Source organism: Panthera leo, chromosome D4 (assembly GCF_018350215.1).
Source record: "Panthera leo isolate Ple1 chromosome D4, P.leo_Ple1_pat1.1, whole genome shotgun sequence".
NCBI classification, from domain to species: Eukaryota; Metazoa; Chordata; class Mammalia; order Carnivora; family Felidae; genus Panthera; species Panthera leo.
The window spans coordinates 82,472,807-82,488,031 of NC_056691.1; the positions used below are offsets into that span (position 1 = coordinate 82,472,807).

Below are 15,225 nucleotides of genomic sequence, written 5' to 3' on the forward strand. Positions count from 1 at the left end.
GGACAGCATCCCATTGGGTCTTGATTATTTATATAATTACTCTCCTTTAATTGGAATATTTAGACAATGTACATTTAATGCAATAATCAATATAGTGGGTCAATCTCTCATCTTGCTAACTTTTCTACTTGTTCCCTCTGTGTTTGGTTCCATCATCCTTCCCCCTCCCTCTAAATGGTTTGGATCTTCAATATTGGCTTATTGGCTGTACATCTTGTTTTCCCCCTTAGCGGCTCCTCTAAGGTTTACGGTATACATCTTTAACTGAAGAGTCTACCTTCAAACAATGTCATACCATTTTACATAGAATTTAAGAATCTGAAAACTGTATGCTTCCTTTCTCCACCTACACACTGTCCTCTGTTGTTACCGCTGCCATACATTTCATTTCACTTCTACCCATGTTACAACACACAATACGTTAGTATTTTTTAATTTAAATACTCAAGTTATCATTTATAGAAATTAAAAATGAAGAAAGAAGTCTAGGGGCACTTAGGTGGCTCAGTTGGTTAAGCGTCCGACTTCGGCTCAGGTCGTGATCTCGCGGTCTGTGGGTTCGAGCCCCCACGTCGGGCTCTGTGCTGACACCTCAGAGCCTGGAGCCTGCTTCGGATTCCGTGTCTCCCTCTCTCTTTTCACCACCCCTGCTTGCATTCTGTCTCTCAAAAATGAATAAACGTGGGGCGCCTGGGTGGCTCAGTCGGTTGAGCGTCCGACTTCGGCTCAGGTCACGATCTCGCGGTTCGTGAGTTCGAGCCCCGCGTCGGGCTCTGGGCTGATGGCTCAGAGCCTGGAGCCTGCTTCCGATTCTGTGTCTCCCTCTCTCTCTCCCCCTTCCCCATTCATGCTCTGTCTCTCTCTGTCCCAAAAATAAATAAACGTTAAAAAAAAAAAATTAAAAAAAAAAATGAATAAACGTCAAAAAAATTTTTTTTTGGATACAAAAAATGACGAAAGAAGTCTCTTACATTTACCCACATATTAACTATTTCTGGCACTCTTCCCTCCTTTATTGTTGAAGTTTCTCAATGGTTTCACTTTTCTTTTATCTGAAGAACTTCCTTTAATATTTCTCGTAGTGTTTGCTGACAGTGATTTTTCTCTCACTTTATTCATCTGAAAAGGTCTTAAATTTTGTCTTCAATTTTGCAGGATATTTTCATCCTGTTGAAGGATATAGATTTCTAGGTTGATAAAAATTTCCCTTCATTACTTTAAAAATGTCATTCCATTACCTTCTGGCTTATGTAGTTTCTTATAAGTAGTCTTCAGTCATTACTTCTTCCTTTTACGTAATGTGTCTTCTTTCTCCAGCTAATGTTAAGCCTTTGTTTTTATCAGTGGTTCTGAGTAATTATCATTCTGGGCTCTGGTTTTGTGTGGATCTACTATGCTTGAGGTTCCTTGAGCTTCTTGGAACTCTGAATTTACAATGTTCATCAAAAGTAAAGAAAAATGCTATAATTTCTTTAAATATTTTTTCTTCTGTCTTTCCCCACCTTCCTCTCCTTCTAGGATGATAAGCATTTTAATCCTCTTAATATTGTGCTATGGGTCCTAGAGGGTCTATTAATCTTTTCCAGTGTTTTCCCTTTCTCTGCCTCACAGTGGGTAGTTTTTATTCCTATGTTTTTAAGTTCATTGATCTTTTATGCTGTGGTGTCTAATATCCTCTTAATCCTATCAATGAAATTTTCATTCCAGGTATTCTGTTTTTCACCTCTACAAGTACCTTTTCATTCTTTTTATATTTTCTATTTCTCTTCTCAAATAGTTCAGGTCTTCCTTTAAATTCACGAGCATATTGATTTATAATCCTTTACATCTCAAGACCTTTGTCTAATTCCACCATTTCTGAGCTTGTTTCTTTACTGATTTTTCTCTTTGTTATGGGCTACATTTCTTCTGATCTCAACACTTCTCATATATTTAAAATAGGTTGCCAGATACTGTGAATGTTACATTGTTGTATATGGATTTTATTGGCTTTTTTGTCTTTAAAGTAATCTCTACACCCAACATAGAGTCTGAACTCACAAACCTGAGATCAAGAGTGGATGCTCCAGTGACTGAGTCAGCCAGGTGCCCCTACTGTCTTCTTTTAAAGAGAGTTATAGTTTATTTTGATGGGAAGTTAAATTCCCTGCATATGAGGTTGAACCTTTCAAGGCCTTTTCTTTTTAAAGAAATAGTTTTAAAACTTTTACTGAAGTTTAAATATACAACACACACATAACATTGGTGTTCAGCTTGATGAATGAATTCCTGCCCACGTAACTGGTACTCAGATTAAACAAGAGAGATTATGCTTCTCAAGGCTTGCTTTTAACCTTGGTTAGGGCCAGGCTAAAAGAATCCTTACTCTAGAGCGAACTTAGAGTCCTACCAAGGCATGGTCTCCGGCGGTCTCTAACGACTGTCCTCATTGAACAGCAAGATCTTACTCTGGCTGGTCAGAGCCTGTGTGAGCGAGAGTCTGTGTGAGCTCCACCCTACACAGGGGCAGGTCAGTCTTTAGCACATTAGTCAAGAGGACTTGAGTCAGATTTCTGGAGCTCTTGTGATGAGTGCCTTCTTCCAGTCCGGTACTCTGACCCACAAATTTAAACCATCTCGCCCTTAAGCTCAGCTTTCTGACCCCTCGACTCAGCAAAACTGGTGTGCTTTGCTGGGGATCCCCTCCTGGCACCATGGTCCAGAAATGCCTCAAGGCAAAAAGCCAGGGGAATGGCAGGCCTCACCTCACTTGCTTCCTTTCTCTCAGGAATCGAAGTCCTGCACGGCCTGTTGTCTAACATGTGAAAACCACTGTTTTTTAAAATTGTCCAGAGTTGTAGTTGTTAATGGTGGGAGGCTAAAGCCAGTTTCAATTATTCCATCATGGCTAGAAGCGGGACAGAGGCCTCCTTTAGTAAAATTTCCAGCACGGGTGCCACATTTTGCAAGATTTCATCTACCAAAATAACCCAATCCATGTGTCCCTTCTGCCCTTCTACCTATCTATTCAGTGGCTGCTGCATCTCTGGGAAACAAAGATGAATAAAACCTGACTCCTGCCTTTAAAGAAGTCACAATTCACAGGAAAAGCCAGAAGTATATACTCAATTATACTGTTGGGTGAGACGTATAATTACACAAGTATAATTACACAATTATACAAGGGGCTGTGAACACAAAGAGAAAGATATAGTGAAATGACCTGTAGAGGTGACGAAAGGTTTTATTTATTTATTTATTTACTTACTTACTTACTTACTTACTTACTTCTTTATTTATTTAAGTAGGCTCCACATCCCATGTGGGGCTTGAACTCACGACCCTGAGATTAAGAGTCACATGCTCTACCAACTGAGCCAGCCAAGTGCTCCAGGGAAGATTTTTATAGTTTTACATTTAGAGTAAGTCTTGAAGATTGAGTAGGAGATTGGCGGGTGGGGCAGGACATTGGGGGCGGGGGGTGGGGGACTATATGCAAAGTTTGAAGTTATAAAATAACATGCAAGGTTTGCAGAACTAGTAACAGTTCCAATTATGTATGGAGTTTGGAGCTGGGAAGGGAGAGAGCTAAAGCTATCAGAAAAACACCCAGGAGAGTCAGAATATGAAAGAGGACCCTGAATGCCATGCTCATCGTAAATATCCATAAATCATCATCCATAATCATCATCACTAACTACCATCTATCACACTCATAGGATGTATGTTTTACATATATTATATACATTACCTTCAATTCCCACAACAACCTATGAGGAAACTAAGGCTCAGAGAGCCTAAGTAATTTTGATCAAGATCACACGGTTAGTACGTGGAGAAGCCAGGATTGAAAGACGCGTCTGTCTGATTTCAAAGCCAACAAAAGGAATTCGCCTCTAAGCTATAGGCACTGAGAGGTAATGGGTTTTTGTTTCGTTTTGTTTTTCGCTTGTTTGTTTCTGTTTTTTAATTATGTTCATTAATGGAGTAGTTTTAAGAGGGAAATGCAGTTAAATTTATTTTTGGAAAGGCTGCTCTGGTGCAAGAGGAGGACAGGCTGGAGTCAGAGGAGCAAGTTCACGGGCTGGTGGTTAATGGTGTGGGGAGAAAACGAAGAGCCTGGATTAGGTGGTGGAGGGAGAACGGGAGAAGAGAATTTGACAAACGGCTGAAGAAGCAGAATCTGTCAGATGCCACAAACAAGCACCTCCAACCAAAGGGGAAATTGTGAGGTCAGCTGTGGACATGGCGGTGCCCTGCAAGTCCCGGCTCTGTGCTGAAGGCAAGGGACACGAAGATGCACAGCATGTGGTTTCTTCTCTCAAGGATGTGACAGTTCACACAGCCTTATGGGATCAAACCTATGCATTCCCCGGAAACACAATTGCCTTACGGACCACATTCCCTATCCATTATTTGGAGTCTTTCATGGCTCTGGAGCCCCATGCTGAATACTGTTGTAGAACGTTCTCAACCCTGCCACAGACCTCGTTTTTGTGTAGGCAGAGGACTTTTAGGGAACCTAACTGTCCTCCAACTCTGGCTGCAATGATTAACAACAATTTTATGAAAAACAAATGCAGGTACCATTTATTGAACACTAACAATACGTGAGCACTGTTCTAAGCATTTGAGGAACATAACCATCTTGTTTATTTGCTACAGCAATCCTAACTACAGGGCTCACACTCCTCCTTCCAACACGGGAGCCTGAGCTCAGAGAGAAAAAAATAACTTGCCTACATTCCTTTGGTTCCCCGAGACCACTGCGACGATCATTTAAAAAGCATCTTGGAATGTGCCATCTTCAGGAAGCCTCTATTTCCGTCTCCCAAATTTTGTCATCCCTGGACCCTTCTGTGCCTGATTCCTATTTCCCTTGTGACCCCTATTATGCTACATCGTGATATATATATATTATATATATATATATGTATATATATATATATATATATATTTTTTTTTTTTTTTTTTTTTTTTTTTTACATATCTGTTTCCCCTACTTTCTTCTTTGAAGGAAAGGACTAGATCTATTTCATCTTTGCTGTTTGATGCCCAGCACTGGGCCAGCACACAGCAGATGGGACCAGTCTACCTCACTGTTTCCTAGCTATCAGCCAGTCATTCTGGGCTGCCCCAGGCCCCTGGCCATTCCTAGCATCTGATACCTCAGGCTCACTTACAAAATTCACTCAGGAACTGCCAGGTCCATACCTATGGCACCCATGGATTAAGGGGAAAGCTTTTCCCTAGGAAGGAACCAGGGTGGAAGCCACATATTCTTTGGACCAATGATTCAAACTATCGTCAGGAGGCCCTGAGATCCCAAGCCCATACCTTGTCCTGACACAAATAGGTAGAGCCTCATGGTGTCTGGTCCTTTCCTTTTTCCTGCTTCTGCCATCTGTTTGCCTCAGAAGGGGGCGGGGGGCAGGGTACAAGGAGAGGAGGCAGTGTGGGCTTTGGTGCCGTCCAATCTCAGCTCTGCCCCAGCCAGTCATATGACCTATAGCAGGGAATGTGCTCTCTAAGGTTCATCTGCCCTATGTAAAGGAGAGAACACCTACTCCACTGGGCTATAATGCTAACTGCATGCGATCCCTGAATGCAGACGGCCCCTAGAGAGGATGTGGGGCTTGGCAGCTCTCAGGAGAGACGGAGTTGGGTTCACTTCCTGGCTCCTCCTCTTTCTAGCTCTGGGCATGAAACAGGAATAAGGAAAATGCCTTCCTCAGGGCAGTGTGAAGAGGAAATGAGGGGTCAGTACGAGCTCTTAGCATAGAGTTTAGCACATAGGAAGTCAATGAATGGTAGCCATTGTTTAATTAGACTACAAATGGAACATCTTTAAATTTTGTGGGTTTTTAAATTTTGTTTGAGAGAGAGAGAGAGAGAGAGAGAGAGCACGCACAAGAGCAGGGGAGTGGAGCAGAGTGGGGGCGGGAGGTGGGGAAGACAGACTCTTAAGCAGGCTCCACGCACAGCGCAGAGCTGGACACAGGGCTCAATCCTGTGACCCCGGAATCATGACCTGAGCCAAAATCAAGAGCCAGACGCTCAACTGACTGAGCCACCCAGGTGCCCCAGAACATCTTTATGTAGCACAAATGACTTCCCCAAAAAAGAGTAGAGGAGTTTGAAACCATGTTGCAAGTTGTTCATCAACAAACAGCAGCATCTCTTCCAGACAGCTAACCCCAAAGTGCCACGGGGACCTCCGGCAGGAATGGAGCTCCACTTCCCACGACACAAACCCAGCAGCACAGACCCGATCCCACGTCAGCACATGGGGCCGGGAACATCTACCCCCTTCAGCCTGGAAGTCAGAACAACTTTATAGATCCTCCAGCAGACAGAGCCATGGAGGTCACACCAGAAACATCAAAACCCTATTTCCCAGTGAGCCCCAGTCCTCCTCATTCCTGTGGACGATGGGGGAGATTGGGTCTGCTTCGCACAGCTGCCCATGAGGCAGCCTGAGTAGCAACGTTGAGACAGGTAGGTGGTCAGGTGTCGGCGTGGCAAATGTGGCAGCCGGTTGCTTTTGCTAAAGAGAGCCCACTATCTGTCTAGACGTTAGGTATTTAAGATTTATGGGACAGAGAGCCACATTCAGAGCACTGTCAGCAGATATCTTGCTACATGGGAAAATGGCTGCTTGATGATGGTCCAGGAAAGACATACAGACCTGAAGTGTCCCATATTGCTCACACAGAAAGCCCTCCGGAGTTGCTCAGGGGAAGCTGTGCTGTCCTCGGGATACGGCAATATGCTGGAGAGGGGACGCAAGTCCCCGAGGCTCCCACACAAAGAGGAGCTGACTAGACGCTGGGATCACTACACAGCCCCCCAGATGCACGTTATGAGAGCAAAGCAACTAAACAAAATGAACCACCCTCCAACTTTCCTTCACTGAGACAAAGGTGGCAGACGCAGCAGAGAAACAAACTGTAGTTCTTAGGCCAGAGGAAAACCACGACCGTCTCCCCTCCTTTCCGTTCTCGAAAGTCATGTTCATGTCCACTGCCCGAACTCACAGGAGTCAGACCTCAAGAGCTCATTACCCACCACATCATTTGGGAGGCTCTGGAGGTCATCAAAGGGAGTTTCCAGGGTGTTGGTGTCCACGTTGAGGATCACGACATCATCCAGGGCCATGTTTCTGACTTTCTGCAAATAAAAAAATTCCGAAAGAAAAAATAATTGAAGCACCATGAGGACACGGATATTTCCACTGGCCCTCTCCGGGGAAGCGGAATAAGGAAGAACAGTGACATTTGCCAAAGGCTCATTTTGTGGCAGGCCCAATGCTAGGTGAGTCACATCTCTTGGGCCTTTTAACTGTCACAAAAACTCTGGGGGCTCTACATTCCCCCCAAGTCCCAGCAAGGGAAAGGGTTTCACAAGAATGAAGATGACTAAGTTAATATGCTCAGGTCACACGGTTAGGAAGAGAGATCTTTACACCTCAACTTTTTTTCTTATCTTTTCTTTTCTTTTCTTTTCTTAACACTAGGAGCTATAGTCTAAACCTCTGGCTGCAGGAATTCTGATGTACAGCTAAGCCCAAATGACACCCTTCAATCTGTCTCCACTCACTTACCAAAAGCCACTTGCCCATCTCTCTTTTGGATCTTACCATTCTTGGGATGGAATATGGTAGATGGACTGGTGTTACCATGTCAACATTTCCCCTAAACACGGAGTAGGGAGGTCACGCTTTCAGTTGGGTCCCATTTTCCACAGAAACCCAGCAAGTCAGTCAAGGCTCAGAGGCTCTGGCCATGAGCCATTACTCTACTGGCGCAGTAATGGAAAAGATAAGGGAGACGTGCTTATTAGGTGCGCGTGTTTGTGCGGGGAAGAAGGGATAGGTAAAATATGGAGAAAGGAAAGGTCCACCCTCTGGGAGCAGCTCTCCATAGTCTCCAGAAGTACAAGATTATGTGTAGCTTGAGCTTTTAATTTTTAATCACACTATTCACCCACTGCTAGAATCCTCCTCCATTTTTCTCCCGCCTACCCACTGCTCCCAATCTCATTCAACCCTCTTCTCCTGTCCAATATCAAAGCTCATTCCTTTAGAGTCTAGAACTTCACAACTGTGTCTTTATCTCACTTGGCCCCAGTTAATTAGGAAGACCTTATCATTTGTGGTCAAAACTGGAACGCTTGTTGGTGTGAAAGAGGGCATATTATGCTAGGGCAGAAGACATCCAACGGGACATACAGTCACCTTACATATATAAGCGATCAATTTATTAGCTACTCTCTGAGGCACTGAATATAACCGTGCAGGTATGCACTGCCCAGGGACGTCCCACCAGCCACCTGGGGCTGAAATCGGCTAAGCCGTGTGTCTGGGTCAGGGGTGGTGGCCGTGGAAGAGAAGAGATAGACGCCTTTTCCTAATTCATCGAAGAGAACCGCACAGCCTAGTGATGGGCCTGGACCATCCCGATGGCTGCTAAACCCCAGTCTCTAGGACACAGCCTGGTACCTAAGTAAACGTTTTGAGATTCCTCCCAGCAGGAGGGTGGAGCTGAGCTGGTCAGAAGCCTCCTAGGGTTGAAAAATGGTCCCAGGTGGCAGAGTCCGGGAACCCTTCCACTTAACACACCTAAGAGCCTCAAACTCCTTTTGCTGTTGAGTTTTCCACACCACCAGGGGCTAGCCCGCAAGCCTTTCAATCCATTCGTCAACATTTCCTAAGTGCTCACTATGGGCTGAGAACCGCAGAGGAGAGACAAGATTCCCTGCCTACTTACAAGTTTATTCTCCCCTCCAAACATTAATTACAGACTAAAACTTTTACAGAGTAAAAACTTGGCAGCAAACAGCCTTGATAATAATACAAATCACCAGGGTTTCATAAAGCACAACCCCCATTTTTCAGATGAGAACGTTAAGATTCCTGGTGAACTGTCCGGGGCTCCACTGCCACCTCATTTTTCAGTCCAAAAACTTTAAGACCTAGCAGTGTGCTGGCAGGAAGTTACAGAAATAGCCTCAGCAACAATCTCTTTCACTCATATCACCCGTGGAGCTCACACACATTCTTTCATTGTCAACAACGTAGCTGGAGGCAAAGTATCACCATTCCCGTTTGCAGGAATGAGAAACTGAGGCTCAGAGAGGTGAAGTGGCTCGCCCCGGATTATGTGGCTATAGTTTGGCTACCTCATCCGTAAAACTGGTCCAATGACTGTGACCACCATCCTCTAACCCCTGCCCCCCGGGCTGCTGTGAGGGAGTAGAGGTAATACGTGCACGGTGCCAGGCACACAGGATTTATAAATAGTGCTTGTTATTATTACTTTCATAATTCACACATCTGCTACAGCAAGTCTGAACGCCGTAGTGCCAATGGCCTAAGGGCAAAAACCGTCTGGTCCCTTCTTGGAGGCTAATGGGCTCTCACCTCAAAAGCTGAAACACCAGAAATGGAACTGGAGAAGAGGCCACAAGGAACCCCAAAACTCAGCAGGGGACTCCAGGCCTGGAGGACTGCGCTGAGGGCCACTGCACCTCAGAACTGCCTCTTCTGTCTCATCTGACCTTCTACAAGAGTCCCAAACAGAAGGGGGCAGGGGGCTTGGCCACTGGAGAGAAGCCTCAGGGGCTGAAAGGCCCAGCAAGAGGGATGTTGATTCTGGACCAGAATTGGGCGTTGTTTCTGTGTTCCCAGAGGGGCCCCAGCAGCACAGACCAGCCCTTGTGGGCTCTCCGCGGCCTGGGCTGGAACAGGCTTTTGATTTCTTCCCACTCCTGACTGGAGGGCCTGCCCGTTAAGCTGTGTGGAGTGTTTACTTTTTCAACAATGGCAGCAGGCTGAAGAAGAGGAAAAAACCTGGCCCTTTTTTCTGACTTAGCAGGCCAGGGTCCCCTTAGTAACCAAAATGCCCAAGCACCAGGCTCCAGGCAAGGAGCTGGGTCGGCACAGTTTCCTCTTACAGGACAAAGCTGCCCTCCTGGCAACAAGGCCTCTTCCAAAGAGGCTGGCGTAGACTCAAGGGCCTTCCTGAAGCTCAGTGTTCCCAAGGAAAGAATCGGAGGCCAGCTCAGCCGGATGGTGCCTTATCCCTGAAAGGCTCAAGGAAACAAGAGCAATGAAGAAAGGCCAAACCCTCCCTCGTCAACACACACACACACAAAACCAGCCCCACAAAACCCTTCAAACTGGGGTGGGGGTGGGAAGAGCTGGTGGAGGAGGAAGCTAGACCATTACTGGGAGCCTGCTCACTGAATCTCACTGAATCCCGACCACGCCAGGAGGCAGATACTACCATCTCCGTGGTAGGGATGAGAAAATAGGGCTTGGAGACGTCAAATAAACTGCCCCAAATCACACGGCTGGTGAGTGGCAGAGCTGACTTTTGAACCCGCTCTGACTCGAAAGCCTCGCTATTTCTGAAGACGTCCCAAATCCAATTGCTCAGACCTCAGAACGAGTACCTGTAGGGCATGAAGCTATATGGATCCTCTCAGCGCCGAGCTTTCTCTTACACACACAAAAAAACACTTGCCTTTTATATCATAAAAATCACATGGGTCTGTTCAAAAAAAAAAAAGGACAGACAAAAAATTTCAAAAAAGGAAAGTATAGTGATGCTCATCCCTCCATTTGGAGATCGTGTTTTGATGTCTCCTTCCATATCCTTTCATCTCAATCCCTACTTTTAAAAATATAGTTAAAATAGTTCTTAATATTTCTTCCCGATTCTCTCTCATTACAATATATGAATGCTCCACTTCATTAAAAACTTTGTAAAGATCACTGCTAATTGCTACAAAATGTTCCACTTCGTGGAAACAAACTCGACCAAGCCCCTCCCGTTGGCCGTTACCACCGGTTTTTAAGTAATTTTTATATATGATATTGTCATGAAATTTGTAGGCATAACGCCTTGGGCTTTAGGACAGGTTCCTAGAAGTGGAATTTCCTTTCCACTTCTTAAAAAGTGTCCCTCTCAAATTCGACTTTGAGGGAGATATCTTTACTTCCAATTATTTTAAAGTCATTTTATCCACAGCTTGTGTTTCCTACTCTAAGTGAAGAAAAATCAGCAAAGACACGAGCAGATGTCAAAATAGTCCTCCAAAAACCCTACCCAATTAAAACACTTACGAGTACCGCGGCACACCGAGACAGCTCTCCGGTAGCTTGTCCCACCAACACGTTCCCTCTCTTTTTAGTTACAACATATGCCAAAGCTCCTGCCAGCTGCAAACCCTCCCCCCACCAGACTCTATAGGCTTTTTCTCAGAATGAAAAAAAAAAAAATACTGACACGCACACCGACTTTCCAAATGGCATTTCTTGCACAGAGAAACACACAAAAATGGCATCCTCCCATAAATATTGTTAATCAAAAATGTCTTTCTCTTTATGCTTTGTCACAGACAGACTCAGCCTGACCCCGGCCTTTCAGGACAGGGGAGGGGAACATCATAGTCGGGAGGTGGTGGGGGCAGCAGAGAGGTTGGGTTCTAACACACAGGCTTCACTTAAGGGTTGCCCCCTACCTCCCGGGCTGCCTTAAGGCAATTCACTCAACCTCCAAAATCCTCCAGGTTTTCATCTGTGAAATGGGGATCAAGATAGTACCCCCTCACAGAACTGCTGGGAGGATTGGATAAGCGAATGTACGTGGAAGAGTCGGCAGGATTCCAGGGACACCCGAACAGGCATTCATCAAACAGTGGCTCTCCTGCCCGTCTGTTCCCTTTCCTTTGATGGTTCCTGAGAACTCAGCAAAGCCTGGCCAGCCTCACTGCAGAGGGCCCCGGCTGGCAGTAAGTTTGCCTTTCCCTGTGCTGCCCTGAGGTCATTCCTACAACCAGAATAATATGCCAACCTAGAGTTATTTATAGAAGTATTCAATTCCTCCCCTAGTCCACGGGCTTCTTAGGGTAATAAGACAGAGAACTCTACACTGTCAGCTCCTACTCCAGCACTTGGCCCACAGGAGGCAATTCCTGAACGAACGAATGAATGAATGAATGAATGAAAGAATGGAAGGCACCAGAGGCAAGAGGTGAACACAGGATCTGGAAGCCAGTCTGTGAGTTCTAACCCAGCTTTAACACTCACCAGCTGTACAAATGTGGGCATTTCACTCTCTCTGTGCCCCCTGTGACATCCTCTATATACTGCAGGTGACAACAGTGCCTCCCTCATAAGAATGTGGTAAGGATTAAACGGGTTAACATTTTTTTTTTTAACGTTTACTTATTTTTGAGACAGAGAGAGACAGAGCATGAACGGGGGAGGGGCAGAGAGAGAGGGAGACACAGAATCTGAAACAGGCTCCAGGCTCTGAGCTGTCAGCACAGAGCCCGACGCGGGGCTCGAACCCACGGACTGCGAGATCGTGACCTGAGCCAAAGTCGGACGCTTAACCGACTGAGCCACCCAGGCGCCTCAACATTTTAAAAGTGGTACAGTGGCACCTGGCACACGAGAAGCTCAAGATAAGTGAGCTTTATTTTGTTAAATAAAAACGAACAATCACTTGGAGCACCTGGCTGGCCCAGCCGGAAGAGCACGCGACTCTTGATCTCAGGGTTGTGAGTTCAATCCCCATGTTGGGTACAGAGTTTACTTAAAAATAAAATCTTTAAAACAACAACAACAACAACAATCTTTTGAGGGTGGTGGGAATAGTCTATATCTTTACTGTGGTGGTGATGATTTCACAAATGTATGAAACTGTCAAAATTCATTAAATTGTATGCTTTAAATAGATGGTCTGCACATAAACTGTAACCCAATGAAATTGATAAAAACATTAGTACTATGTCCAGAACACAGAATAAAATCAGAAAAGACGACAAAAAATTAATAATGCACGAATGGTGAATGAATGCCATCTGACAAGGTCATTTGTCCCTGCTACATTCAGATTTGCAGCTGAGTTTGGCTCCCTGTTCCTTCTTTTCTTTTGTCCAACTCAGGAATTTTTTTTTTTTTTTAACTTTGCTTTTCCACTCATGACCTCTTAGGATAAACATAAAAATCCAATGCCCCTAGAGATTCTAGTATACTTCTCTACATTAAAGTAGAATCTATTTGAGAAACACTCTACCTTTGGTGTTTCCCCTGCAACCAAGACTTTATTGAGCCTCACTTTCTAAAACTGGTGGTCTGAAAACAATGGATTTCCTCCCCTAACATAGGAAGTAGTGACACTAGTTCAAACCACACCAATACCCCCACAGATGGGGATGATCCTGCCTGTCCAAGGAAGGGATTGGACAACTAGTGACAAAAGTTAGGACCCAGAAGAAGCCTGTAAGATGAAAAGCAAGGGTTTGCACTGGCAGTGTAATCCAGGGGATTCAAAGAGTGGTCAGGAGAATGTGATACTTCCCTGGCTGAGGAAGCTAGGAGCAGGATGTGGAGGAAAGCTGGTCCTAGACATTGAGGAGCAGGGGCCCAGCTCCACTCAGCCTCTTCAGCTGAGCGTTGGGCTGGCTCCCTATCTAGGGTGGAGGTCAGCGAGCCAGCATGCATGGAGTCACTGAGCCAGCATGCAGTGCATTTTTATTCTTGTCCTTCCAGTAGGACCATCGCCAGGGCAGAGCCGGGGCATATATGTCTCTGCCTCTCCAGTGCCCAGCACGGTGCCTGACGCAGGGCAAGTGCTCGTGAACCGGAGAATAAACTAATACTGTGGCTGGACCCACTCTGCTGGGAGGCACGCCTGGAAGCAGATGTCAGTGTAAAGCCCAAATGGACAATGTAAGCCCAAAGTAGGCAAAACGGAATTTGCTCAAGGAAGTGAGAGGGGAATAAGAATAATGATGGCAATGACAATAATTATGTGAAATTATCATGATTAATTAGTGTAGAATTAACTCATAGTTGACACAGGAAGATAGGAGTTAACACGGTGGTTAAAACCGTGGGCTCCGGAATGAGACGGTCAGATTCAAGCCTTGTCTCTGTGACTGTGTAACCTCCAGCAAGCTCTTTACCTCTGAGCCTCAGTGTTCTTATCTTTAAGATGGGAATGCTACCTACCGCACAGACGACCCGTGAGGGTTAAGTGAGACAACGTGTGTAAAGAATTAACACAGCACCTGACTGCAGTGGGTGAGCAATACATGGGGGGTGGGGGAGGAACAGAAGTGAGTTTCCATCCTTGCAATTTCAAAGTTATGCCAATAAAATGGATTAGAGCTCCAAGACTGTAAGAATTTAATTTTTTAAAGCATGTTCATATATTTATTTTTTGAGAGACAGAGAGAGAGAACAAGCTGAGGAGGAGCAGAGACAGAGGGTGAGAGAAATCCCAAGCAGTCCCTGTGCTGTCAGCACAGAGCCCCATGTGGGGCTCGAGCTCACCAACTGTGAGATCATGACCTGCCCCGTGATCAAGAGTCGGACGCTCAGCCAACGGAGCCACCCAGGGGCCCCAAGACTGTAAGAATGTAAATTGATTTTCAGACCAAAGGCAGAAGCTAGTAAGATTTCACTCTGATGATTTTGTGCTATTACAATTCAAACCACCACCAATCTAGTGTTCTTTTCCTGGCTTGGTCTCAGGGATATGAGCACATTCTCTGGAGCGTCTGCCTCAGTCTGAATTCCCAACTCTGCCAGTTACAGCTGTGCTACTGCGTGCAAACCCCTTAAGCTCCCTGTGCCTCAGTTTACTCATCTGTTCAATGCGATTCAAACAGGACACCGGGAATAATGGTTACCTTTGGGTCAGAGGGATAATGACTACAAGAGGACACAAGAGGAGCCTCTGGGGGACTGGTAACGTTGTTTCTCAATCTGGTGGTGGTCACACGGGTGTACCTGCCTTGTAAACACAAATCTCGCTGTGCACTTTGGATGAGTGTACTTTGCCCTATCAATTTCATATTTCAATAGTATGTAGACAAAAAGCAAATAACATGGACTTCACTGGACTGTTATGGTGATTAAATGAGTTAAAACACGTATAAGTACTTAGGATAATGTTTGGTATATAATAAACACTGGGTGTTTATTATTATTATGAAAAACAAAGTAAAAGTAATTATTTTGATAAAAAGGATTCACTCTAGAATGTATTTCACTGTAGGAAAAATCTATCCATAGGGGCGCCTGGGTGGCTCAGTAGGTTGAGCGTCTGACTCTGGATTTCAGCTCAGGTCATGATCTCCTGGCTCGTGGGATCAGGCCGTGCATGGGGCTCTGCGCTGACAGCATGGAGCCTGCTTGGGATTCTCGCTCTCCCTCTCTCTCTACCC

General features: G+C 45.3%; 1 protein-coding gene across 5 annotated transcripts in view; it reads right to left on the reverse strand.

Annotated features, from left to right (window-relative positions):
- The window catches only part of DENND1A (DENN domain containing 1A), a 508,975-nt gene that overhangs the window by 172,227 nt on the left and 321,523 nt on the right, over positions 1-15,225 (reverse strand). For all 5 annotated transcript variants that reach the window (XM_042912620.1, XM_042912618.1, XM_042912619.1 and 2 more), the window contains one exon: positions 7,048-7,149. In XM_042912620.1, the coding sequence (XP_042768554.1) occupies positions 7,048-7,149 (102 nt within the window). The remainder of the gene's footprint in view (positions 1-7,047; positions 7,150-15,225) is intronic.